Source organism: Terrapene carolina, unplaced genomic scaffold (genome assembly GCF_002925995.2).
Source record: "Terrapene carolina triunguis isolate 2854851 unplaced genomic scaffold, T_m_triunguis-2.0 Scaffold42, whole genome shotgun sequence".
NCBI lineage: Eukaryota > Metazoa > Chordata > Testudines > Emydidae > Terrapene > Terrapene triunguis.
In genome coordinates, this window is record NW_020664393.1 from 55,994,916 (window position 1) to 56,020,508 (window position 25,593).

Below are 25,593 nucleotides of genomic sequence, written 5' to 3' on the forward strand. Positions count from 1 at the left end.
AGCACCAGTGTGTTTTGCTGGTGCCTAGAGCCGGCCCTGGCCTTCACTAGCAGTGACCAAGTACTAATTTTGCCCCAGATCCCTAAGTGGCCCCCTCAAGGATTGAACTCACAACCCTGGGTTTAGCAGGCCAATGCTCAAACCACTGAGCTATCCTCCCCCCATCATTCAATGTAACTACACCTAACACAGTGAATGCAGCTGGATTACATGCAGATAATTCCCAGTGGTTAACTCTATTTCCTGGTTTTCACAAGTTTGAGTTTTCTTGCACTTAATAAGATACTGGAAGGGCAATCTTAACTGCGTTAAAGAAGTTTTTGCCATTTAAGAGAGTGAAGTATTGTCCTAATTTATTAAACCAGAAAGCAAAGCAGATTATAAACAGAAATGAAACTGTTGCCATTACCCAACTGAATGAAATGTAAAAAGTAAACAAACAGTATAAATAGTGAAAAGTAAATCGAAATAAGTAAAAATTAGACTTGTAAAACTCTTACTCTTTGAATAGGCTGATGAATTTAGTAACAGAAGTAAAGGAACTTTTTTCAAATATGATCTTTAAGCTGTTCCTTTAAAATGCAACTTTTTTCTTAGTATTTCATGAAACATTTTTGTTTTCAATTATAAATTTCCATAAAGAAAACTATGCAGACTTTTAGGAACTACGACTTGTAAATTAACTATATGTAATGGTAGACATTCGCAAGAGGAAAATGTCACAAGCAAATGTCAATGAAAACCTAATGCTGACTTCTTTATTTTTTTCAGCTGCAGTGCATAAGATTTCCAAAAAAGTAGATATGGATGTATTTAGCAAAAGGATGGAGATCATGCTTCAGTAAGTTGGCTTGTCATATTATTAATAACTGAAAATGGTCAGTTAGAAACATTATTTGTTTGCCATGCAAATGTGGTGATTTTAGCATAATATATATGGTCACCAAATATATGGCCTTTAAAGAAACAAAGTTCTCTCCTACATTTTGCCCATTTCGTTGTTTGCATGTACTGTAATTCAAAACAGCTGCAGAGGTTTATATCAGTTTCATTTCTGTGAATCTCAATAATTAAGTAAACCAAAGGATAAAAGGTAATAAATCCTGCAATATCCTAACAGACTGTTTCAGGATATTTTTTTCTGATCATTTAAATTTTTTGAACCAACGGCGTGATATTTATTTGTTTTAGAGATGCTGAGGATCTGTGTTTCCCATTGACTTCAATGAGAGCTGTAGGTACTCAGAACCCCTGAAAATCAAGCCATCACTGTCACAGTTTCAGGGTAACTGCACCTATATTCCCCCTTCGGTGGTCCATTTCAGGACTGCCCAGACAGGTCTCAAGTCTCCCGCTGTTGCCTGTCTCTGGGCAGGGGGACACTTGTCCTACTCCCTTCTGATTGGGGTTTTAAGGCTCCACAGTGCCCTGCTTGACATTGATATCCGCAGCAAGCCAGTCTGCCTAAAGGTATTGCCAGCAGTTACAAATTAGCACACGGCTCTTTCTGAGTTAGCATGTTTATTCTTAAGCTAAAAACGTTAGAGAAAAACCTATCAAAACAATACAAGTTCTTATACACATGCTAAAAACTTACCAGAAGTCACCCATCCGTCTTTCCAACCCTTTCGGAAGGGTTGGGGCCTCCTTGGACAGAAGGTCCTGTCTGTTTGCTGGATCTGAAGAAGGCCTTGGTCAGTTTAAATGCAGCCTTTTTCTGTGAAAAGTTCTTTCTTTGCCTGTTGGTCTCTGGGAAACCTATTGTGAACCACTATATGCAAGACTCCCCAGGGGGTGGGACCATTTGGGGGTATTTACAACTTGAGTAATTCCTGAAGGAGTTGTGATAACCCTCGCACTGGAGTTGCATACAATACTTGGTCCACAGTGATGCAATATGGTCCCCAAAGATATTGCATGGAATTGCAATATCCATCACAATCCCTTCTTACTAACATACTGTATTTTGAAATCCTATAATATCTATATTTTTGGTAGACTTGCCTTGACATTTGTTCCCTGTTCCATAGAAGCTTGGGGCGGGGAGGAGAAGGGGAAGCTGCACTTGCTGAAGTCAGTGGGACTTTTGGCCCTTACTTACTAACAGATTTTTTTCAGTAAAATCCTTAACGTTGTTTAAATATCCACTTTAATAACAACTGAGGTTAGTATTTGTCATCTATAATTGTAAAGTTAAGTAACCCAGTCAGTGACTGAAACCAGATACCATGCTAACAGAATCTGTCTGGAATCCAAAGATAATTTAAAAAAAAAAAGAAAAAGAAAAACTTGTTTGCTATTTAGCTATGTTTTTACAATTATAGGCCTTTCTTTTAGGGACATGTTTGGAGAGGACTGTGTTAGTGCAAAAGATGGCTCTGTTCTAAGTGTCACAGTGGATGGAAAGACTGCAAATATTTCATTGGACACACGGGTATGTATAGTTAAATTCATTGATATTATTTGAATTGCGCTATAGGAGCGAATAGGCAAAAAAAGACAAAATATCTGTCTCATGGAGCTCTAAAGTCTGATGTGTAATGGTAATGTTCCCATGAATATTGTGTACCACTTGCTATGGGACATATTTTGATACGCAGCATCACAACAGACGAATCCTATTCAGAAATCTTTCAGGGAAAAAACTAACATCTGATTCTTCTGCTTTTGAAAGAGAAACTTTCAATATTTTTCTTTGTAGCAACCGTACTTGCTATAAGTAAAATTACAATTAAATAAAAATGTATAAAAACAGATGGTAGAGATAGAATAACTGATATAATTTACTGATTTAGAACTTTTAGACTCTTAAAATATAGTCTCCAGTCTAAATAAAGGCAAACAATCATCCAGTAGAAAATGTGCCAAGCAAAGCAGATTTGCCCATCTTGATCCTTGAGTCACTAAATCCAAAATCAGCGATGCCCACAGAGAGAGTGAAATATCTTGTCTATTTATCAGTTAGATTAAGAGGTAAAGCTGAAATGTATTGTAACTTGGTTTTAGGAAGATGATGTACATCTGATGATTAGAACAACGTTGTGGTGAAATAAATGGTTAATATCCTCCAGTATTGTAAGCTAGTGGTCCCCCGACATGGATTAGGACCCCATTGTACTAGGTGATGTACAAACACAGAACAAAAAGATGGTCCCTGCCCCAGATTGTTTAGACCATGTGGAAGAGGGAAGAGATAAAAGTACCAGAAGCCTAGAGAGAAACTTTTACTGCTTAATCAAAATATATTTAAGTATTGTATTTTATATAATTTATACTGGTGTACACACCACTGACTTCATACCAGGCCAGGTGTACTCTAGAAACTTTTGCCAATATAGTAATGTTGGTGAGAGATGTGATTTCTCTCATCCCCCTCCCCCCCCCCCATTTCTATATTGGCAAAAGCCCTAGTGTCGACACAGTTATGTTGGCATAAAAGTCCTTTTGACGTTATATCTTATTTCATGCATTGAACCAGTATAAGCTATGCCAGCCAAAGCACTCTTTTGCCAGTATAAGTTACATCTACACTAGGAGGATTTGCCAGTATAGTTATATACTCTACGTAGTCTCTCCTTTCTCCTGAACTAAAAGTGCCTGAGTGATTCACCTTAATCAGCACTAAGAAACCATAAAGAAATGGATAATTGCCAAAAGCTTCTATTTTAAAAAGCAGGTATTTAACAAAAAAGAAAAACACTAAATGTTACATAGGGTTGGGTTCAGATTTGTGCACAATGGATCATAGCATTTGGTTTTTGCATCTTGGCTTAGTGGAGCACAGGGATGTTGCTCGGCAGATGGGTTTTGGTTCAAGGTTACACTTTGCTGCAGAAGAGGGATCATCCAAGCATCATTTTCATCTGCTTTTAAGGTGGAGCTTTTGTTCGACCTCCTGGCTGGGATGCCTGTCCAGAAAGGAGACAAGTTAAGAGTAGAAGGGAGTAAATAGTGTCTTTCAGACTAAAAGAGCCACAAGACCCACCAAAAATATTTGTTAGTTACATGAGTCAAAGAGCTACTGCTGTCAATGGGCTTCTCTACGTGGGTGAATTGGCAAGTTTCAAGTATACATAGATGTTTTGCCTCTCAATAAAAAAATGAATTGCTTTAATGAGTAAAAGAGGCAATGGATTTTATTTTGAAATAAACTTTATTTTCTGAATGCCCAGGTGACCATGAGTGGGTTAAAATTGAATTATTTACAGCAGAGGTGTTGATTGGCACTCTATATTGTTTCCAAGCTTCTACCTAAAATAACTTAGTACAGTGCAGATGAGGTCACAGATTAAGTTAAAAACTTTGGGGTGCCACTTGGACTCAGACTTGATTTTGAACCAAAACTAGTTCACAAAACTAGACTTACTATTCAATAATTCCAAAATTAATGACTAATCAAGCACAAACTTTTATCTAGTTTTGTTGTTTCTCAGCAAGACTGATGTAAATCTTTTGCTGAACTATCTTATGTGTAGCCAAACTGCTTAAAAGACTGCAATGCAGCTGAAATCTCTTGATAATTTTCCTTACAATTTGCTTCACCACTGTAGGAAATGTTTTATTGCTGCTTAGACTGTTACCTACTATTCCTTCTCCTAATTGGCTTTACTTAGAATTTTTTTTAAAAAAGGTAAATTTACAGGACTGTTTGATTCTGACTCCTTGATTACACACATCTCTTCCTCCAGACTGCTGAATGTGAGCCAGGAAATGAAGATGATGAATCCCTTCGGGAAATGGTGGAGTTGGCTGCACAGAGACTCTATGATGCCCTCAGCCCAGTCCGTTGACCTGACTGACCAGTATATATATAGGAAACACAAGAACAATCTTTTAAATACTTGATTCATTTTCACCATTTTCATAAAAAAATAAATAAAACTTGCCTTTAGCAAGCCATATGTACTTATTTCCTGACCACAAAACTGCTTAGTTCTCATTACAAATAACAGATGGGCAATCTGTTATAGCAACTCCATTTTGTGTAATGTACATAATGAGTTAATATATGTACATATGAACCCATTAATGGGACACATGCACATAAGAGGAGACATTTCTTACCCTGATATGATGTAGTAGACAACCTAAAATGATGATAAAAAATAAATGGGAGGAATCTTATATTTTCAAGGTCTGCTGACTCGTTGGAGGAGGAGTTGGGTTTTCTGCTCCCCTATATATTTATATATATAAGATTTTATACAGAGTTGTCTTTTTATTTTTTCTTGCTGTTTTTATGGTAATAGTATAGTGACTGATAAACGCACCTCTTGCAGTCATCTGTACTAAATTATCACTTACCCTTAAAATGAGAAAGTAAGGTGAAGATCTGAATAGTAAATGCTTTCTGAACTAATATGAGAAATCACAATAGATTCCACACAAACCAAGAATAACTAACTTTCAGAAGTGTTGAGCATCCACAGCCCCTGTTGATTTCAGCTGGAGTTGTGTGGTTACCTGGAACTTCTACAAGTCAGACCTTTAGGCCCCAATTCAGTAAAGCACTTAAGTATGTACTTGATTCTGATAGATGTGTTAAGACAATGCTTAAGTGCTTACCAGAATTAGAGCCTTGAAGACTACATGGTGGAAGCAATTAAACTGACTATAAGGAAGAGGCTGTCAAATATACAAACTAACTATGAGAGAGATCATTTTAGCCTATCAATATCCATTACAGTGTTAATATTGGCCCAGTTCGCTGCATGTGGGCACACCAGTGTGCCAGCACAGAGCCCCATTCAAGTCAGTATAACTGTAGATACAGAGTTGCACCTCTGCACAGTGGGTTGTGGGACTGGAGGCCTAAAGTAGGGGAACAAAATCCCTATAGAAATGTGATTTTTAAATCACACTGAAAAATGTTAAGGGAAAGTGTGGGGTTCCTAACAGAAGAATATAAAGGTATCTTTGCATCATTCACAAGAAACTTGCTTCTTTTTTTTTTCTGAGTTGGTTAAAGTGGCATCAGATAACTCTCAGTAGTAATATCAACGAAGAACATTTATGTGTTAGTGTCTCTCTCAAAATAATTGGTTGTCACCAACTAATTATATAAGGATAAAAAATTATTCATAAAGAAATACTGATAAATGCAGTTAGCATTTTTTTTTTAAAAAGAAAACCTCTCTGTGAAATGTTCTTGTTTTTAAAATGATACTGTCAAAGATTTCAGATGCAACATCTGTTTTGCGTTAAAATGTTTATAATCTGGTGGGAAATATCCTCTAATCTATTTTTACACTCTCTTTTACTGTCTATAATTTTTCTATAGTGCCCATCACTGTAGTATTAGAGTCATGGAGAATTTTTTTAATATAGCCTCTGTGACAGTGTTAATATTGTTTGGCTACTGCAAAGTGAGCAAAAAGTTAATTATTCCCAAGAGCTATGTTGACTGCATGAATAACGTTTCTATCTTAAGCAGCAAATACAAGGGTTTGAGTCATGCCGGTTTGTTTCATAAAAACTTCAAGAGGAAATCACAGTTTATTCAGTGGAAAAGAGGAGAATCATCTCTGGGTAGAATGATGTTTTCATGAACAAAAGAAATTAAAAATGGTCTAAAGTATCTGAAATTGTCCTTTTGTATTTAATCATTTGTTTAAGTCGTTCAGTATATTGGTTTTCAAACTGGTTCATGGAATGCTTCCTGGTGGTTAGCACAGCTGCTTCTGCCGCATTGGAAAAACATTTCTCAATCTTCAAGTAGTAACATTTCCTGCAAATTGTGGTCATTTCTAAGACCCCCTTAGGATTTCCCGAGAAGAGAGACTTTATTTCCTCTCCCATAGCAAAGGACTTTTAATAAAAATAAACAGCTGAGATCCAAAATGGTCTGGGGATGTAACTAAGCAACTTCCTACCAACTCATTGCATTAAACAGGTTATTTTTAGTGGTAGGCACGGAAAGATTAAGTGATATTTTGCCTGAGTTTGAGTCACTGTTTGAATCTGGCAAATTCTGGGGTCGTTCTATAATCTGTATAATACAGGACATCAAAGTAGATGTCACAACAGTCCCTTCAGGCCTTGGAATCTGAATATCAAGAACCTTGTCTGTATAGGTGAGTATATGTTGTTTCAGCTGTGCATCCCTAAATTTGTAAGCCCTCAACAAGAAGGATTTGCACAAGCATTCATCAGGGATGTGGCTCTCCCCCAGCAGGAAAAGGTATCTGCTATGGGCTATCAGCTGGAGGATGAGGCCATCGCAGCTTGTGCAGGGCTTAAACCCTTAGATTTAGAGTCTGCCATTGTGGCTGGTGCCTCACTCTGATGTGCAGGGTGGAGAATCTCCTGTTTTTTTCCGAAACAGCCACATTACAGAATTAATCAAAGATAAAAGGGTAAGGCAAAGAGGTATATCTTAAACTATTTAGAAAAGATGAGTTTGCAGCCAAGAGAGAGAGAGCTGGTTCGACGTGTACTAGATTCACTCTTGCTGTCATGGGCACTAATAAGGAGGGTCTTAGCTGAGCCACCCTTTATGCCTTCGCACAGAAGCATAAGGAGGCACAGGGTGGATGCATGGCCTCAATGTACACTGCTATTCAAAATAATGTATCAATGTGTTTATTTTTCCTATCAGAATTGGGCTGCATGCCCAAAGTACTGTTCAATATTTTCACTAATGACTTGGATAATGGGGTGGAGAATATACTTATAAAAGTGGCAATGGACACCAAACAGGGAAGGGTTGAAAGCATGTTCCAGGACAGGATTAGAATTAAAAAGACTTTGACAAATTAGAGAACCACTCTGAATTAAACAAGATGAAATTCAATAAAGACAACTGCAAAGTACTACATTTAGGAAGAAAAAATCAAATGCACACTAATAAATGGGGACTAACTGGCCAGGCAGCAGTATTGTTGAAAAGGATGTGGGGGTTATAGTGGATCACAAATTGAACATGTCAACAATGTGATGAAGTTGCAAAAAAGACCAATACCATGTGTGGCAAGTTCATTAACAGGATTGTTGTACGTAAGACTCTGCAGGAAACTGTCCTGCACTACTCAGCACTGGTGAGATCTCAAGTGCACCACTGAGTCTTCAAGTATGTTAAAGGCTGTTATAAAGAAGGTAGTGATCAATTGTTCTCCATGCCTACGGAAGATAGGACAAGAAATAATGGGCTTAACCTACAGGAACAGAGATTTAGGTTGGCTATTAGGAAAAACTTTATAACTGTAAGGGTAGTTAAGCTCTGCAATAGGTTTCCAAGGGAGGTTGTGACATGTCCCTTATGGGAGGATTTTTAGGAACAAGTTAGACAAACACCTGTCAGGGACATGTGGTCACCCTAGTCTAGGTTTACATGGTACGGCGACAGTGGAGGGGGCTAGACTTGATGACTGCAAGGTCTCTTGCACTCCTACATTTCAGTAATTCTGTATTATGCAAACTCTTCCCTGAAAGGTTTATAAATCTAAAACCCCAACCCTGTCACAGATAAACAGAGCATCGACTGGGTAGCCCCGGGCAGTGCAATAGGCAGTGGAAAGGGCTCATGAGCATTGTTTCCCCTGTGGCTGCAAACGCCAAACACACACGGGGAAGCCCGGAGCAAGGGCCAGCTCTAGGCATTCTCTCACTGGGTGCAATCAAGGTGCCTGGGGTTTTGCCAGCGGGACCGGCGCGGAGCAGCTGCTGCTCTGGCAATGCACCCAGCCCTGGGCGGGGCAGGCAGGGGCGCTGCCTGGGCTCACCTGAGGCGCACTGGGGGGGGGGGCTTGGCCATGGGGGCTCTGGCCGGAGGGTGTTGGGTGGGTCCCGGGATTAGCTGCGCCCCACAGCGGCTGCCCAGGCTGCACCTCGGGGGAGGGGGTGGCGGGAGTCTGCCCCCGGTGGCTCCAGGCTAGGCCCAGCGCCGGCTAGCGGCCCCCCGGGCGCGCTGTGAGAGGCCGGGGCGCCGCCAAGGCGGGCGATACGGGCGCGCGAGGGCGGTGAGGGCCGCCGGGCGCAGCGGAGGGCGGGGCCGGGGGCGGATGTCCGGCTGGCTCCCGCCTGTGGCAGCGGCAGGCGGCGGGATGGCGCTGTCGGAGGCGGCGCTGCGCAGCCAGCTGGTGTCCTGGCCCCGCATCGTGCTGTTCGGGGACTCCATCACCGAGGTACCGGGGCTGGCGGCCTCCCCCGCCCGTTCCCGCCGCGCCGGCCAGGGCAGCGCTCGGAGGCTGCCGGGCCCGCTCCGCTGTGGGGCTCCCCGTGGCGCTGACCCGCCGCAGCCTCAAGGGAGCCAGTGCCCCTCGCCCCAGCTCCGTGGCCTGTAATCCGTAGCGCCCTTACACATCTGTGTCCACACACACAATGACCCAATACACCCCCACACCCCCAATGGCTCCCTGCACCCCGGGTCCAAACACACAGTGGCCCCATACAGCTGGTGCCCCCATGTCCCATGCAACCACCCCAAACACCCAGTGGCCCTGTGCACCTCTTGTCCATGTCCCATACCCCCCCCACACACACACCCCTCATGTCCATGTCCCACATCTAATGGCCCATACACCTCATAGTCATTTCCCATAGATGCTCCCCCCACCCCCACAATGGCCCATATATGGCCCCATACATCTACTGGCTCCATGGATGCCAGGGTTGTATAATTTTTGTTGGTTCCCAGGATGGGTCCAAGCAGCGTCAGCCCATCCATCAGACAGACCAGGCAACCGCCCCACAATTTGGGGGGCCCTGCGCTTTGGGGGGGTTGGGCCTGGCAAGCAACCCAGCCCATCCCAACTGTGAAAAAAACAGGACAAGGACAAGGGGTGGGGGGTAATAGCACCTATATAAGAAAAAGTCCCAAAAAACAGGACTGTCCCTATAAAAATGGGACATCGGGTCACCCTAGGCGGGGGCTTGGAGGAAGGGATAGAATGGGTAACTCAGTGGTCTGAGCATTGGCCTGCTAAATCTAGGGTTGTGAGTTCAATCCTTGAGGAGGCTATTTAGGGATCTGAGGCAAAATAATCTGTCAGGGATGGTACTTGGTCCTGCAGTGAAGGCAGGGGACTGGACTCGGTGACCTTTCAAGGTCCCTTCCAGTTCTACATTTCTATGATCCTATGAAGGGATGGAATGGGTGCAGAGAGGGGGTACAGCAGGGATGGGAAAGGGTGGAGTGGGTGAGGGGCAGGGCAGGCTGGGAGTAGGTCACTTGCTGCTGCCAGCGCCAGGCCCGTCACTAACCCCCCATCCTGCCTTGGACCCCCCCATCCCCCTGAAGCACAGTGCCCTCCCCCCCAAAGTGTGGGGCAGAGGGCAGTTGCCCCGGTCCGGCCTATGGCCAGGATGGCTCTGAAAATATAAACCCAAACATTGGTGGAGCATGGGCCCATATAACTCGCCACCTATGAGTGTCTCTGCATCCCATATACACCTCTCCTACCCAATGTCCCATATCTGCTCCCCCACACCCAGTGTGGTCATGCTCAATCGCTTCACACACATTTTGTCTATAACCAGTGTGCTTGTGCCCATCTCCGTTGGTAGCATTTTCAGAAGCTACAAGCTCTGTGTATCACTGTTGGCCTTAACTAGCAAATGCAGCATTACTGAATACCACTATAGACTAGACCAAGCAAATTATTTGCCTTTTGTGTCCTGTCTATATTAACCACAAGATTAGGCACTTTTAGCACCAATGTAAAACTGTGATTTTACCCACAGAATCACTGGCAGCTACTGTCAGTGGTTTGTTAGATTAGAATTGCTTCTCACCCAGGTGCTTGGCTAATATATTTTCATTCTGATCTGAATTTTTAATTAAGCATTGGCCTGGGCTGTGTGTTATACTGAACACCTGCCATTGATAATGGTTATTTTTTACCTTAAAAGAAAAAACCTGATACATATGTAATTGAGAGGGAGTTGTGTTCTGATCACAAATCCACTTGGCTACTGCAACGTTGTAGTTATGGCTCCCTGAACATTGCCCTCTGGGTCGCCTTAGGCAAAGTATTTTAACTGCTGGAAGAATTTGCAGGGAGAATTCTGTTTTACCGTAAGAATCACTATAGTTCACATGTTGGGGCTTCAGTAGATGTGGCCATTGATGGTGTGGGTCCTCAGTGTTTATTTCTGGTTCAGTCTTCAAGTATATAACTTTCCATCCAGGATTCTGTTTCGAGCACTGCTTCATAGTTAGAACATAGCTCTCTATATTGATTTTAACAGGGAAAACAGGAAATCAGAGCTGCTTTCTACCCTCAGACAGGGTGCGGATACATTTATCTGAGGTCAAAATTTCATTAGAGAAAGCATTTTAGAATCTGCATGCATGGTGGTACATTGTGAGTGGATTCAGTCCCGCTTTGCAGCAATTCTGTAAGTTCACATGCTAGACGTAGTTAACTGACAATGGCTCAGTCAAGACCAGAAAGAGCCCCCCAAACAATACATTCTAATTGACCTAACTGCCTGATCAGTAAAGGCATAAGTGGAACCTGGCTCCTTACATATAAGCTGAACCCAACATACATGTAACAACCTACTGTGTACTCAAACTGATAAGGAATGAATCACTATCCTAATTAGGGTGACCAGATGTCCCAATTTTATAGGGACAGTCCCGATATTTGGGGCTCTCTCTAATATAGGCTCCTATTACCCCCCACCCCCGTCCCGATTTTTTACACTTGCTGTCTGGTCACCCTAATCCTAATTAGTAATGACTGTCTACTTGAGTCCAATTTGCCTGTTTGGCTGCAAATTAAAGCTAATTAAAATTAAATTAATATATAAAAGGATTTTATAGCCTAATGCAAAGAGATGTTTTTGGTTTTTTAAATTTAAAGTTTCTTGTTTATAAACATTTCCATGCAAATTTTGAAAGCCAAACTATAATGTGAGAATCAAAGTGAAAGGCCATAAACGGAAATGCAAGTGCCCACTTGTCATTATCCAAACTGAGCAGTAAAAAGTAAACAAATGACAAATAATAAAAAGTAAATGTGATTCTTTTGGTTTTAATCATCTAAGAAGTCATTAATAAAAGGTACAGAGGTTTGGTAGCAGTTAAAGAATCTTTTAAAAATACAGTTAACAGTTGTGAGTGTCCCTTTAAGTATGAGCAGGGGTGGCCAACCTGTGGCTCCGGAGCCACATGCGGGTCTTCAGAAGATAATATGCAGCTCCTGCTAGGAGCCGACTGGGGAAAAATGGTGGGTGCACTCAATCACAGCACCCACCAGTATCCCTGTCAGCCTCCCTCCCTCCCCTAGTGCCTCCTGCTTGCCAACGACCACCTCAATCAGCACCTCCTCCTCTCTCCCCCATGCCTCCCGCCCGCCGCGATCAGCTGTTTCGCGGCATTGAGGAGGCTCTGGGGGGAGGAGAGAGGACGGGGTTCGCAGCCTCACCCCTCCCTCTCCCAGCGCGCCTCTTCTCTCCCTGTGCCTCCCGCCTGCTGCGATCAGCTGTTTTGCGACTCTCAGGAGGCTCGGGGGAGATGGGGGCAGGAGCGAGGGGGCGGGAAGAGGCGGGGTGGAGGTGGGGACTGGGGAAAGGGGTGTAGTGGGGGGCAGGGCCTGGGACAGAGCCAGGGGTCCAGCACCCCGTGGCCGGCACCAGTGTCTCCTTGAATAAAGCACACACTGACTAGCTGGTGTGGAAATTTTTAATCAAAATTTTTCTTACACCATCTAACAATGGAAGGCACGTGCAAACAGAAAAGAAAACACACAGATGAAAATCGATGCTTCCAACAGGAGTGGGAGAATAAGTACTTTTTCGTTGAACGTAATGGTAAGGCCATGTGTCTTCTTTGCCAGACATATATCGCTCAGTTCAAATCTTCAAACTTGCAGCGTCATTTCGCTTCGAGCCATGCACATATGAATCAAGAATTCCCACAAGGTTCTGAACACCACACTTTAAAACTGAAAACTTTGAAAAAAACAAACAGATGTAGAAGCCCAGTTCTTCACCAGATTTGCCAACCAATCGCAGACTGTAATATTAGCCTCCTATTATGTGGCCTGGGACATAGCCTGTGTGAAAAAGCCCTACTCTGAAGGCGAGGTTATAAAAACGTGCCTCACTGATGTGATTTCAATCCTGTCACCAGAGAATGAGAATCTACAGAAGAAAATTTCTGGCCTGCAGTTTTCACGCCACACAATAGAACGCAGAATCTCCGACCTGAACAGTGACATCAAATCGCAACTGCACTCGCAACTTCAGCAGTGTGAGTATTTGAGCATCACTTTGAATGAGTGATGCCATACACAGGATAAACCTCAATTATTGGTATTTGTCCACAATGTGTCTGACGACTGCTGTAAGGGAAGAACTCCTCAATATCATGTCACTAAAGGACAGAACTCGTGGATGAGATCTAAAGGAGGTGTTGATGTTGGTAGTTGCGAAAAGCCACTTGCCTTTACAGAAGCTCACTGCCATTGCAACGAACAGGGCTCTGTCCATGTGGGGATTTGCAAATGGATTAGTAGGGCTTTGTAAATCTGACGAGAGCGTTCCCGAATTTTGGACATTTCACTGTATTATTCACCAGTTGCTCCTGATATCTAAAAATCTCAAATTTGATCATGTCATGAAACCTGTCTTGCACATTGTGAATTTCATTCTCTCAAATACACTCAATCACAGACAGTTTCAAAATCTAATTGCGCAGTTTGATGGCTCGAGAGGTAAAGTTATTTCCTATTTTTTCGAGCTCCTGGAACCAGTACAGTTGTTTATGGAGGAGAAGCACAGAATACACCCTGAGCTTACAGATCCTGGGTGGGTTCTAGACTTGGCGTTTCTTGCAGACATGCTGCTGCATTTGGATAAACTAAATGTGGACTTACAAGGAAAATTCCAGTTGCTGTCTGATCTAGTGCAAGGCGTATTTGCGTTCATGAACAAACTGTAGTTGTTTCACAGACAAAGGCTTGAGGGAGAACTGACACACTTTCCCTCAATGTCACAACGTCCAGCCAGATCAAAAGAGAATGCAGAAGAACCCCTAAAATGGAGCACAACTAGATATATGAGTGTGATTAAAGATCTTAAGGACCGTTTTGAGGAAAGATTCCAAGATTTGCTGCAGAAAAGGCCTCAAATCAGATTTCTGATTGACCCTTTTGGTGCTGAAGCTGATTGTCTGAAACCCCCTTTAGTCACTGACAAAGCAACATCCCAGATGGAAATAATAGAACTTTTGGAAGATGACAGATTGAAGTCTGTTCAGAAGAAAGAGGGGACGCTTACTTTCTGGAAATCTGTACCAAAGGATAAATACCCCAACATCAGAGGTGCAGCCTTAAAGGGCACGTCTTCACTGGATCGGCGGGTAGCAATCGATCTATTGGGGATCGACTTATCGCGTCTAGTGAAGATGCGATAAAATCGATCCCTGATCCCTGATCGCTCTGCCGTCGACTCTGGAAATCCACCGCGGCAAGAGGCGGAAGCGGAGTCGATGGCGGAGCGGCAGCGGTCGACTCGCCGCCGTCCTCACAGCCAGGTAAGTCGACCTAAAATACGCAACTTCAGCTACGCTATTCACGTAGCTGAAGTTGCGTCTCTTAGGTCGAAAAAAAAAAAAACCGTAGTGTAGACCTAGCCAAAATTAATCTCGATGTTTGCCTTGACCTATCTTTGTGAGTCTGTTTTCTGGACACTCAAACATGTGAAATCCAAGCATTTTGACAGACAGCCACTTAAGAGAACTGCTACATGTGAGCACAACTGAACACAAACCAAACTTCAAGGGAATTGTTGAAAGCAAAGATTGCCGGAAGTCCTACTAAGTAAAAGATTAAGTTGTTATTATCGTTAACTATACATTATAAATGTATAATAAATATGCATTATCAACTTCTATAATGATTATGTATATATATATATATATATATATACACACACACACACACACACACACACAATCATTACATATTACTGTGGCTCTTTGGCAATGTACATTGGTAAATTTTGGCTCCTGCTCAGGCTGGCCACCCCTGAAGTATGAGGTAACAGATGCATAGTTCATATATACGAGCTGCTCTGCAATCTGAAATTAAAGCTACAAGTCCACATTTAGAAATGATCAGAAAAAATCCTTGGTATCAATGAGTCACTTGTTACAACCTAGTTGATTTACTTATGTATGGCTTGATCCTACACAGTTCTTTGGCCCACAGATTGAAATTAGTGATAGTTTTGACTGTGAAAGGACAGCGCAATGTGCACCTCTCCTGTACTGCTCCCTAATGCAGTAACAAAATGTGTGGGGATTGGGCAGGGCCAACAGCAGCCTCAGGGACACACTAATGGCCTACTTTTCAGAAGATAAGAGAGGCCACATAAAAATAAAGGGCAGTTAAATTTGGTGGGTGAGGAGAAAGGACAATAAAAAATGCAGGGAGAAAGTAGAGTGACATGCTAAATTGTAATCCTAGATATGTTTTAGTTAATATCTAAACTGTGTTCCTTTCATTCAGTTTTCCTTTCAGGATAATGGTTGGGGAGTGTTGCTTGCTCAGAAATTGGTCAGGTGAGACTTGTCAAAGTTTGTATTTTAAATGTAATGTCTAGGCTGAAAGAAGGCCAAGCAGCTTTCCTGTAGTAAATGATTTTCGTTATTTAAAAAAATCAGCATTTATTTACTTATATTTGGAATTGTAAAAGGATCATATGGAATGCCTCAGTACTTTCTCTTTCAATATGTGTAACTCCTTATTAAAGGCTATTGCAAAGGTTGAGTAAATACTCCCTGATTCTGCAGTCAAAGCCATGCATATGGATCTTTCTGGCCATGTGAATCAGATTGCAGGATTGGCAACTATATATTTAGACAAACTCTACACATATACTTTATACAAACACTACATATATATTAAATTATCCCACTTGTCTACTGTGTAATCTAGTTGATTTTAGAGGGGTAGAGAGCCTTAAGGCAGGTTTCCAGATTGAATGTTTTGAAATTTCTAAAGTTTTGCTCTATGAGGGGGATTTTCTTCTTGTTGTATGTGTTTGTTTCAGAAAATGTGATGTTTTAAATCGCGGACTGTCAGGCTACAATACCAGATGGGCTAACATAGTTCTTCCCAGATTGATCAGCAGAAGTTCTAATGCTGAAAATACTATTGCAGTTACCATCTTCTTTGGCGCTAATGACAGTGCTTTAAAAGGTAGGTCAATTTTCAATTTTTCTCTCTCAATTGTTCTCTTAAAACAAGTTTTAAAAAGTGTAATATGTCAGCTAGAGATTACCAAACAGAGTGGGACACATAGGCCTGGTCCACACTAACCCCCAACTTCGGACTAAGGTACGCAAATTCAGCTACGTTAATAACGTAGCTGAATTCGAAGTACCTTAGTCTGAACTTACCGCGGGTCCAGACGCGGCAGGCAGGCTCCCCCGTTGATGCCGCGTACTCCTCTCGCCGAGCTGGAGTACCGGCGTCGACGGCGAGCACGTCCAGGATCGATCCCAGAAGATCGATTGCCTGCCACCGAACCAGGAAGTAAGTGTAGACGTACCCAAAGGGATTAACATTTCTCCTAGTCCTGCTCCATCAGTTCTTTTTTTAAAATGAGTTTACTACATTAGTGTACCGTTATTCGTTTAAATCTCATGTGTACTTTTGGTTTTTGTTGCTCTTTCTCTGGCCAAATATTCATGTGAGACTATGGAGGAAATTTTCAAAAAGGCACAAATGGCTCTAAGTGTCTAACTCCCTTGGGACTTTGAGTTGGAGTTAGGTGCCTAACTGCTATTTGTGCCTTTGGAAATAGCCTTGTAATCCACTGGCTGATAAAAATTGTAGTCAGAATGTGAGAAAAGACACAATGGAATGCCTTTCAGCCTCTGTTAAAGGTATTGCCTTCTATGACAAGATAACTGGCTCTGTGGATGAGGGGAAAAGCAGTGGACGTGTTATTCCTTGATTTTAGCAAAGCTTGAGAGACGGTCTCCCACAGTATTCTTGCCAGCAAGTTAAAGACGTATGGGCTGGATGAATGGACTATAAGGTGGATAGAAAGCTGGCTAAATCGTCGGGCTCAAAGGGTAGTGATCAATGGCTCCATGTCTAGTTGGCAGCCGGTACCAAGCAGAGTGCCCCAAGGGTCGGGCCTGGGGCCGGTTTTGTTCAATAGCTTCATTAATGATCTGGAGGATGGCGTGGATTGCACCCTCAGCAAGTTTGCAGATGACACTAAACTGGGAGGAGTGGTAGATACGCTGGAGGGTAGGGATAGGATACAGAGGGACCTAGACAAATTAGAGGATTGGGCCAAAAGAAATCTGATGAGATTCAACAAGGACAAGTGCAGAGTCCTGCACTTAGGACGGAAGAATCCCATGCACTGCTACAGACTAGGGACTGAGTGGCTAGGCAGCAGTCCTGCAGAAAAGGACCTAGGGGTTACAGTGGACGAGAAGCTGAATATGAGTCAACAGTGTGCCCTTGTTGCCAAGAAGGCTAACAGCATTTTGGGCTGTATAAGTAGGAACATTGTCAGCAGATCGAGGGATGTGATCATTCCCCTCTATTTGGCATTGTTGAGGCCTCATCTGGAGTACTGTGTCCAGTTTTGGGCCCCACACTACAAGAAGGATGTGGAAAAATTGGAAAGAGTCCAGCGGCGGGCAACAAAAATGATTAGGGGACTGGAGCACATGATTTAGGAGGAGAGGCTGAGGGAACTGGGATTATTTAGTCTGCAGGAGAGAAGAATGAGGGGGGATTTGATAGCTGCTTTCAACTACCTGAAAGGGGGTTCCAAAGAGGATGGATCTAGACTGTTCTCAGTGGTAGCAGATGACAGAACAAGGAGTAATGGTCTCAAGTTGCAGTTGGGGAGGTTTAGGTTGGATATTAGGAAAAACTTTTTCACTAGGAGGGTAGTGAAGCACTGGAATGGGTTACCTAGGGAGGTGGTGGAATCTCCTTCCTTAGAGGTTTTTAAGGTCAGGCTTGACAAAGCCCTGGCTGGGATGATTTAGTTGGGGATTGGTCGTGCTTTGAGCAGGGGGTTGGACTAGATGACCTCCTGAGGTTCCTTCCAACCCCGATATTCTATGATTCTATGTATACTAACAAATATAAATATTCTGATGATAATTATAAAGTCAACAGTGGAACCAACCCTCTGTAGGGTCCACGAACTTTTTGCAGCAATAAATTATTGTGGGCTATTATATTCTATCTGCACATAGCATTCTTCTGTTTTCTCTCTAATTTTAGTGTGTTTGCTTACTTTATTTTGTAACCCACTGTTCCATGACGACACCTATAGGGAGTGGTTAATCTCAGTCCTAAACTTCTCACCATTTCTTGTCTACTTGTACTGAATTGGCACTGTGTATGAGACTTGAAATTTTTGTTATAAATGTTTTTGGACATATTTTGTGATGTCTTTTTCTGTTAATATTGAAAAATCCATTGTTTTTTCAGGCTACACTCAGGGCTTATCTATATGGAGCAGAAATGCACGCTATGGGGGTGTGATTTCTAAAGCACACTAATGTGTTGTGCACTAATTAGTCTATACAGTACTATGTTAAAACACACTAGGGAACTTTTAGTGCACACCAACAGAGTCTACAGGGACAAATTGGTGTGTAACACATTTGTCCACTTTACAAATCACACCTTGTGTGCATTGCTGCTCCATGTAGACAAGCCCTAAGAAGATAAATCTGCTAAGTCTTTGTAATCATTTGATTTTCTATTAGGGAAGTGTACAAAAAAGGCAATGAATTAATCTGTTACGACCACCTTCTCTTCAGTTATTTTAAGTGGATAGGAAATTATTTACAGTATCCGCAGTTTTTTCTCTGTCTGGCTTTTATACCTTGGATTTTGCTGTGTATCATTTTCCCACCACATCTGATGAATTCATGAATCATGTAGAACTTTATATTGAAAAGAAGGAAAGCATCCACATTTGTATGCTGTGTAAATAAGTATTGTGTATAATTTACAATGGGCATCTTGGTTTTATATTAACAATTGTTTCTTCCCCAAACAGATGTGAATTCCAACCAACACATTCCACTGAAGGAATATGCTGATAATTTAAAAAGCATGATACAATATCTGAAGTCCATAGACATTACTAAGGACAAAATTATTTTGATAACACCACCGCCTCTCTGTGAACCAGCTTGGGAAAAAGAGTGTATTGCCAAAGGTAAAAGGAATTCTCCCAGTTTTGGGATTAAAAACAAGTAGAAAAGTTGTCAGTTTGGGTGTCCAAGTTGCTGACCTCCAGACTGACAAAGGATTTGCTCGGTATTTGTGCCAAACTGCATGTGTATTCTCTGAGCCAATGAAAAGAGGCTGCTGGTAGGTCTGCTAAACATCTCTGGAATTACATTACAGATGGTGTAATCTGACCATGCTGTGCCTTAACACCCTTTGCAAAGCAGCCTGCGAAGTGAGTAGCAATGCAGCATGGTACACCTTGGATCATTTTCTTGCTGTTACAACATATTCCTCATTTATCAGGTTAAGCGGCAATATCCCACCTCATGCTTTATTTCTGAAAAGTACAGTTCTGAGACCAAGAAAATGTATCTTTGTTGGAGGAAAAAGCAAAAAAAAGTTTAATGCCTATTAGCTTCTCCCTGTACTGTTCAAGTCACTTTTACAATGGAGACATAACACTGCCTAGTTCCTGGTGGGGAGCCTTCCTGACCTCAGCTGGTGTCAATTGTCATAGCTTCACTGACATCAGCTATTACAGTTTGCACCAGCTGAATGGCTGCCCCCAGGTGCTCACGTGTGTTTGGACAGCCTGTGCAGTGGCACAGTATTTGTACTTTTAAAAGAATCCTGACAATGGTATTAGCCCATTCCTTGATGGAAATGGTAGAATTATCCATAATAATGCAAAAAAGGCAGAAGTGTTCAATAAATATTTCTGTTCTGTATTTGGGAAAAAACAGATGATATAGTCTCATATAGGGTGATAACACTCTTTCCATTACACTAGTGTCTCTGGAAGATGTTAGAATCCACTGAAGTTAGACATTTTTAAATTAGCAGGGCCAGGTAACTTGCATCCAAGAATTTTAAAAGAGCCAACTAAGGACCAGTAATGTTGTGGACCAGTAATATTGATTTTCAATAAGTCTTGGAGCAATGGGGAAGTTTCAGAAGGCTGGAAGAAAGCTAATGTTGGGCCAATTTTTAAAAAGAATAAATAGAATGACCCAAGTAATTTTAGGCCTGTCAGCCTGACATTGATACCAAGCAAAAGAGTGGAGCAACAGATATAGGACTCAATAGAGAATTAAAGGAGGGTAATGTAATTAATGCAAATGGTTTTATGGAGAATAGATCCTGTCAGACTAACTTGATATTAGATTATAGTTTGGTTAATAAAGGTAACAGTGATCACATAATATACTTAGACATCTGTAAGGCATTTGACGTAGTACTGCACGACATTTTGATTAAAAAAACTAGAATGATAAAAAATTGACATGGCACATATTAAACTGATAGATTTCACTGATTCAGAGAGATGTGGATCACTTGGTAAACTGGAGTCAAACAATGTGTGTTTTAATAAATGTATACAGGTAGGAACAAAGAATGTAGGCCATATTTAAAGGATGGGTGATTCGATCCTGGGAAGCAGTGACTATGAAAAAGATGGCGGGAGGAGGAAGGGAGGGAAGAGGGGGAAATAATCAGCGGAACATGATCTCCCAGTGCAGTGATGTGGCCAAAAGAGCTGATGCAATCCTTGGATGCATCAACAGGAGAATCTTGAGTAGGAATAGAGAGGTTATGTTACCTCTATATTTGACAATGGTGTGACTGCTGCTGGAATAGTATGTCCAGTTCTGATGTCCACAATTCAGGAAAGATGTTGATAAATGGGAGAGGATTCAGAAAAGAGCCACGAGAATAGTTAAAGGATTAGAAAAACATGCCTTCTAGTGATAGACAAAGAGCTCAATTTATTTAGCTTAACAAAGAGAAGGTTAAGGGGTAACTTGATTACAGTCTGTAACTATCTACAGGGGAAACAAATTTAATAATGGGCTCTTCAGTCTAGCAGAAAAAGGTATAATACAATCCAATGATTGAAGTTGAAGCTAGACAAATTCAGACAGCAACTAAGGGATAAATTCTTATGGGTGAGAGTAATTAACCATTGGAACAATTTACCAAGGGCTGGGGTGGATTCCCCTGACAAATATTAAATCAAGATTGGATATTTTTCTAAAAGATCTGCTCTAGGAATTATTTTGGGGAAGTTCTATGGGCTGTGTTATACAGGAGGTCAGACTAGATGATCATAATGGTCTCTTTCAGGTTTGAATAAGTTAGCCTGATCATGGGATTTCTGCCAGAGACACTCTAGCACTAAAGTAGGAGCAGAGGAAGTGGATTTTGGAGATGAATCAGGGCAGCAGGGGGTTGCCAGGGTGAAACTTCCTATGACAGGGAGGGGCAGAAAAGTCAAGGATGGAGAGAATCATCAGACATACCAGTGGAAGAGAGGACAGGAAGGAGAAGATTGACAGCAGATGAAGTCATGATTACATGGCTACTTCTCCATCAGCAAAGACTGAGTGACAAGGTGTTTTCTTGGAGCCCTGTTTTCTAAAAATGCTTTTCAGTTTAATAAGAGAGACAAGGTGGGTGAGGTAATACCTTTTATTGGACCAACTTCTGTTGGTGGAAGGTACAAGCTTTTGAGCTACACAGAGTCTTCAGGTCTGGGGAAGAAAGGAGAGAGAGAGCTAAATACATGTTGGGACAGATTGTTAAGCGGAATGAGTAACATCTTGGAGGCGGTCACTTGAAATGCAGTGGGTAATTGGGGGTTAGATTGTTAGAGGGAAGTTTCACTGCATTGAAACAGAGGAGCTGGACTATAGGTTGGTTGGTGCCCAAAGCACATGGAGCATCAATTTCTGTACAATTGAGTATTGCATCTGATATGGGGCAACTGATTTCTAATTTATATATAAAGTGCAAATTTCTCTTATCCCAAGATCTCAAAACATTTTACCTAGACAGATAAGTAGTTAGCCTTATTTTACAGAGAGGAAACTAAAGCAAAAGAGAAGTCCCGTGTCACCCAGAACATGGATGGACAGGCTTGTGATTAGATCTCACCTCTCTTAACTCTCTTCTATCTGTTGGGGGCATAGGAGCGTTGGCAGTTGTAAATAAGTTATGCAGATGTGATGTACATAGGTGTTGGACAAAAAGCACTGGCTAAAGGCAAGCCTAACACAGAAAAAAAGGTGCTATGCTATGTTCTTACACAGCTCTGCCACTGCCTCTTAATTCTCACCAGCCACACTTCTTCTGAACCAAAGTTTGTTTTCAAACTAATCTCTCAAAAAACAGCAGGCTACAACAGAAGGCTTTTAAAGAGACAGATTTAGCTCCCACTTGCTTTAAAATTTACAAGGTTCAAATTTTACTTTGAAATGGTTTAACATTCAATAAAAATCACATACAGTAGATAGTGACACAGTCTGACTTAATTCCTGTGTTCTAGTTCAGTTAATATTTTCTTAACTTCCAACAGGTGACAAATTAAACCGCTTCAATTCTACCACTGGAGAATATGCCAAGGCATGTGTTCAAGTTGCTAGAGATTGTGGGACTGAGGTTCTTGATCTGTGGACACTTATGCAAAAGAATAATCAGGTATGACGTTCAGAAAAGAAGTTTGTGAAAATGCTGAAGTGTCTTGTGTAAAGCAATAGTTAGTACAGAGCTTAGGGAGGAACTGAATGGTCAATCTTGAAAAATAAAACAAGAAATCATGTGTTATAGTTTACACTATTTGGGAGGAAACATGAATCCAGAATTCTTCATGCTGGGCTAGGAAAACACTTAAGGTGATTTGTTTAAATACAACTGAATATTGTGTTTGGTTATCAGACAGTAATATATGGCTGCTCTAAATATAAGTGGTATCCCACTTCGCTGGAACTTCCTTTATAAAGGCAGTCAGCAATTGCATCCCATACTGTACTTTGCAAGAATATTTGCATAAGTAGCCTTCCTGAAGTGCAACTGACTGACCATCACCAGAAGCTGAATTTAGGCCAGTTTTTCAGAAGTGCAGTGCACCCAGCAGCTCTTATTCTGACACTTAGAGGCAGATTTTCAAGAGCTCAGCTTTCCATCTGCTGAACTTTTTTGAAAATCTGATCATTTACTTTGATCACATTTGAGCTCTTTTGAAAAATGTGGCCTAGCAGGTAATTCAAGTTTGGCAAAGTGGATCTTTTGAGACAAAGAGTAGATGCAGTATTTTGGTTGGCTCAGTTCATCAATCGATAGTTTTCTTATGAGTATCAGTAACATAAGCAATACAGTACATTTACCTGTCTTTCTATCCTTTCATAATCTTGGAAAAAAGTTTCTTAGAACTGAGATCGATTAAAAACTACATTTTCTGACTAGAGTTTATCGCATGGTATTATGAAATTAGCTATTATGATCTTATATTGTTTATTTCTTAAAGATTTATTTAAATTAACTCCCCCCCTTATAGGACTTTTCTTCCTATCTGTCGGATGGACTTCATTTATCAGTATTGGGAAATAATTTTTTAGCAGCTCAACTTTGGTCACTGCTGGAAAAGAAGATTTCCACATTACCTATGCTGCTTCCTTACTGGCGCGATGTAGATCATCAGAATCCTGAAGTTAGCCTTCGTGGGAAATCCTGATCAGTAACATATTGACCAAGTCTGTTGATGGACAGGAGAAAATGTGCATTCAGCAAAATCCTCCTAGTGTTTTTCTTAGAGAAAAGATAATATTGATGCAAGTCCTTTCTCAAATGTTATGGTTTATGGAAAAATAAAGTTACCTTTACACTTCCATGGTGTGTTTTAAATACGTTAATACCATTTTCTCAATGACTGAACATATTAAAGCTCTGTTGGACAGTTGATTTCAAGTTTAATTTTCTAACCTTTGCCAACCCAAACCAACACTCCGCTTCAGTATTGTCATTATTACTGACAAAGGTTTTTGAAACTTTCACTACTGTGGAGTGCAGGACATGTGCTCAAGGACTGTCAAAAACCTCACTCAGCTTTGAATGGGCAACATTGAATTCTTTGTTCCTTTGGTTAGGAACCTCCCAGTCATGAGAGGTTCTAAACATGTCAAATCAGAACACCAGCATCTAGTGCCTGCCAGAGTTTCCCACAAGCTCTAACACTTCTTAATTGAGGTTGTGAAGTTAAGCAGCATTCAGCATGGCTAAATGTGTCATTAATACTAAATAATCCCAGCTCCTAGTATCAAAGAATTTTAACATGTGGTGCTGCAAGTCAAGATTTAAGGAGCTGAAAATAATATATCTGCAAATCGGAGCTTAAGGACTTCAGGATTTGGCTCATAGCAAAGACACACTTCCAGTAGTTTGAACATAAAAAGTACTTTACCTGGCTACTTCTTTAGCAGTATTGTTTTAGACCTCCTGTGTAATTGAAGGGATTTAGGTCAGAAATTACTTCCCGTGCTCTATGCATCCTTTTTTATACCTTGGGTGTTCTATCAATCAGTACACCCTAGTGTTAGTTAATGTTAGATCCTAATCACAATTGCCTGCTTGAGCTACTACTCGACAAAAAAGATTGTCATTGCTTAAGGCAGGGGGTTCCCAAACTTTTTCCCCTGAGGCCCACTTGTGCAGCTGTAATAGGCACTATGGCCCATCACCCTGCCCCCCCCCCCCCCCCCCCCCCCCCCCCTCCGCTGCCTCTCTGGGCTCCCTACCCATTGCCCATCCCCAGCTGCCCCCCATTGCCCAAGCACCTTGCTGTCTCTCCCCCCACCCCCGTGGCCTGAGCTCCCTTCCAGGGCCTCACACCCCAGGCTTGCCCCGCTCCTTGCCTCTTAACCACCTTGTCCGGAGAGTGGAACCTGCTGTACAGGCAACAGCGCTGAAGGCAGTGCCGCTGCCAGCAGCAGCGCAGAAATAAGGATGGCATGCTATGTATTTACATGCCACCCTTACGTCTATACTGCTACTGGCATTGGCACTGCTTTCAGAGTGGGGTGCCCAGCCAGCAGCCACCACTCAATGGCTGAGCCTGCAGTCCAGGGACACCCCTCGGCCATACACCCCTATGGGGGGGGGGGCACCTGTGAGTTCCGCAGGGGAAAACCCTGCTGCCTTTGCCTCCCTGCCAGGCTGGCAGCATTGCCCCTCCAGATAGCCAGGGGCTCCAGCCTCAAGTTCACCCACACTCACCCCGCCCCCCAAATAGCCACAGCTCATAGGGTGCAGCAGCAGGGAATGGCCATGAACCCTCCAGCCATCCTGGGAGCTGCCACTTCTAGGGTCGGCCCTGTCGCCTCACCCACTGCCTGGCAGCTGTTTCACTGCCACCCACCACGAGCGCTGAGCTCCTCCAGCCCTGGGTGGGGGCCATTGTTAGCTGCCACTCTGTCAACATATAGTTTGGTGTGGCAAACCCTGCCCCCATACCCGCTCATCTCTGCCTATGGCAGACCACCCAGGACAGTGTCTCAGCCCATTTTTGGGCAACAGCCCAGGAACTCCTGGCTTAAGGCGATTCCACTTCCCTAATGAAGGGATTCCAAAACCACCAGTAATCATT

The 25,593-nt window shown here is 42.2% G+C and overlaps 2 protein-coding genes across 4 annotated transcripts in view; both read left to right on the top strand.

Annotated features, from left to right (window-relative positions):
• CPSF3 (cleavage and polyadenylation specific factor 3) overlaps positions 1 to 4,891 on the top strand; it is a 65,550-nt gene extending 60,659 nt beyond the window's left edge. Inside the window, exons 16-18 of the mRNA XM_026655346.1 lie at positions 772 to 841; positions 2,338 to 2,434; positions 4,689 to 4,891. Coding sequence (XP_026511131.1) covers positions 772 to 841; positions 2,338 to 2,434; positions 4,689 to 4,790 — 269 coding nt within the window. The 3' untranslated portion in view covers positions 4,791 to 4,891. The remainder of the gene's footprint in view (positions 1 to 771; positions 842 to 2,337; positions 2,435 to 4,688) is intronic.
• Positions 4,892 to 9,041: 4,150 nt separating this feature from the next.
• IAH1 (isoamyl acetate hydrolyzing esterase 1 (putative)) lies at positions 9,042 to 23,829 on the top strand. Of its 3 annotated transcripts, XM_026655354.2 has the most exons (7): positions 9,042 to 9,122; positions 12,667 to 12,756; positions 15,459 to 15,511; positions 16,003 to 16,151; positions 19,000 to 19,161; positions 22,531 to 22,652; positions 23,509 to 23,829. In XM_026655354.2, exons 1-7 carry the CDS (start codon positions 9,042 to 9,044, stop codon positions 23,683 to 23,685), a joined length of 834 nt encoding a protein of 277 aa, XP_026511139.1. In that variant the 3' UTR covers positions 23,686 to 23,829. The 3 variants fall into 3 exon arrangements, with proteins under 3 accessions (XP_026511139.1, XP_026511134.1, XP_026511137.1); XM_026655349.2 differs by lacking the exon at positions 12,667 to 12,756; XM_026655352.2 differs by lacking the exon at positions 12,667 to 12,756 and having other exon boundaries at positions 23,570 to 23,829.
• The last annotated feature ends 1,764 nt before the right edge of the window (positions 23,830 to 25,593 follow it).

Excerpts from the sequence above, each read along its gene's own strand:
- IAH1 (XM_026655354.2), top strand. The coding sequence starts at position 9,042 with ATGGCGCTGTCGGAGGCGGCGCTGCGCAGCCAGCTGGTGTCCTGGCCC. Across the intron at positions 9,123-12,666 it reads TCGGGGACTCCATCACCGAG|GCACGTGCAAACAGAAAAGA; the intron begins GTACCGGGGCTG and ends TAACAATGGAAG. Across the intron at positions 12,757-15,458 it reads CTTTTTCGTTGAACGTAATG|TTTTCCTTTCAGGATAATGG; the intron begins GTAAGGCCATGT and ends CCTTTCATTCAG.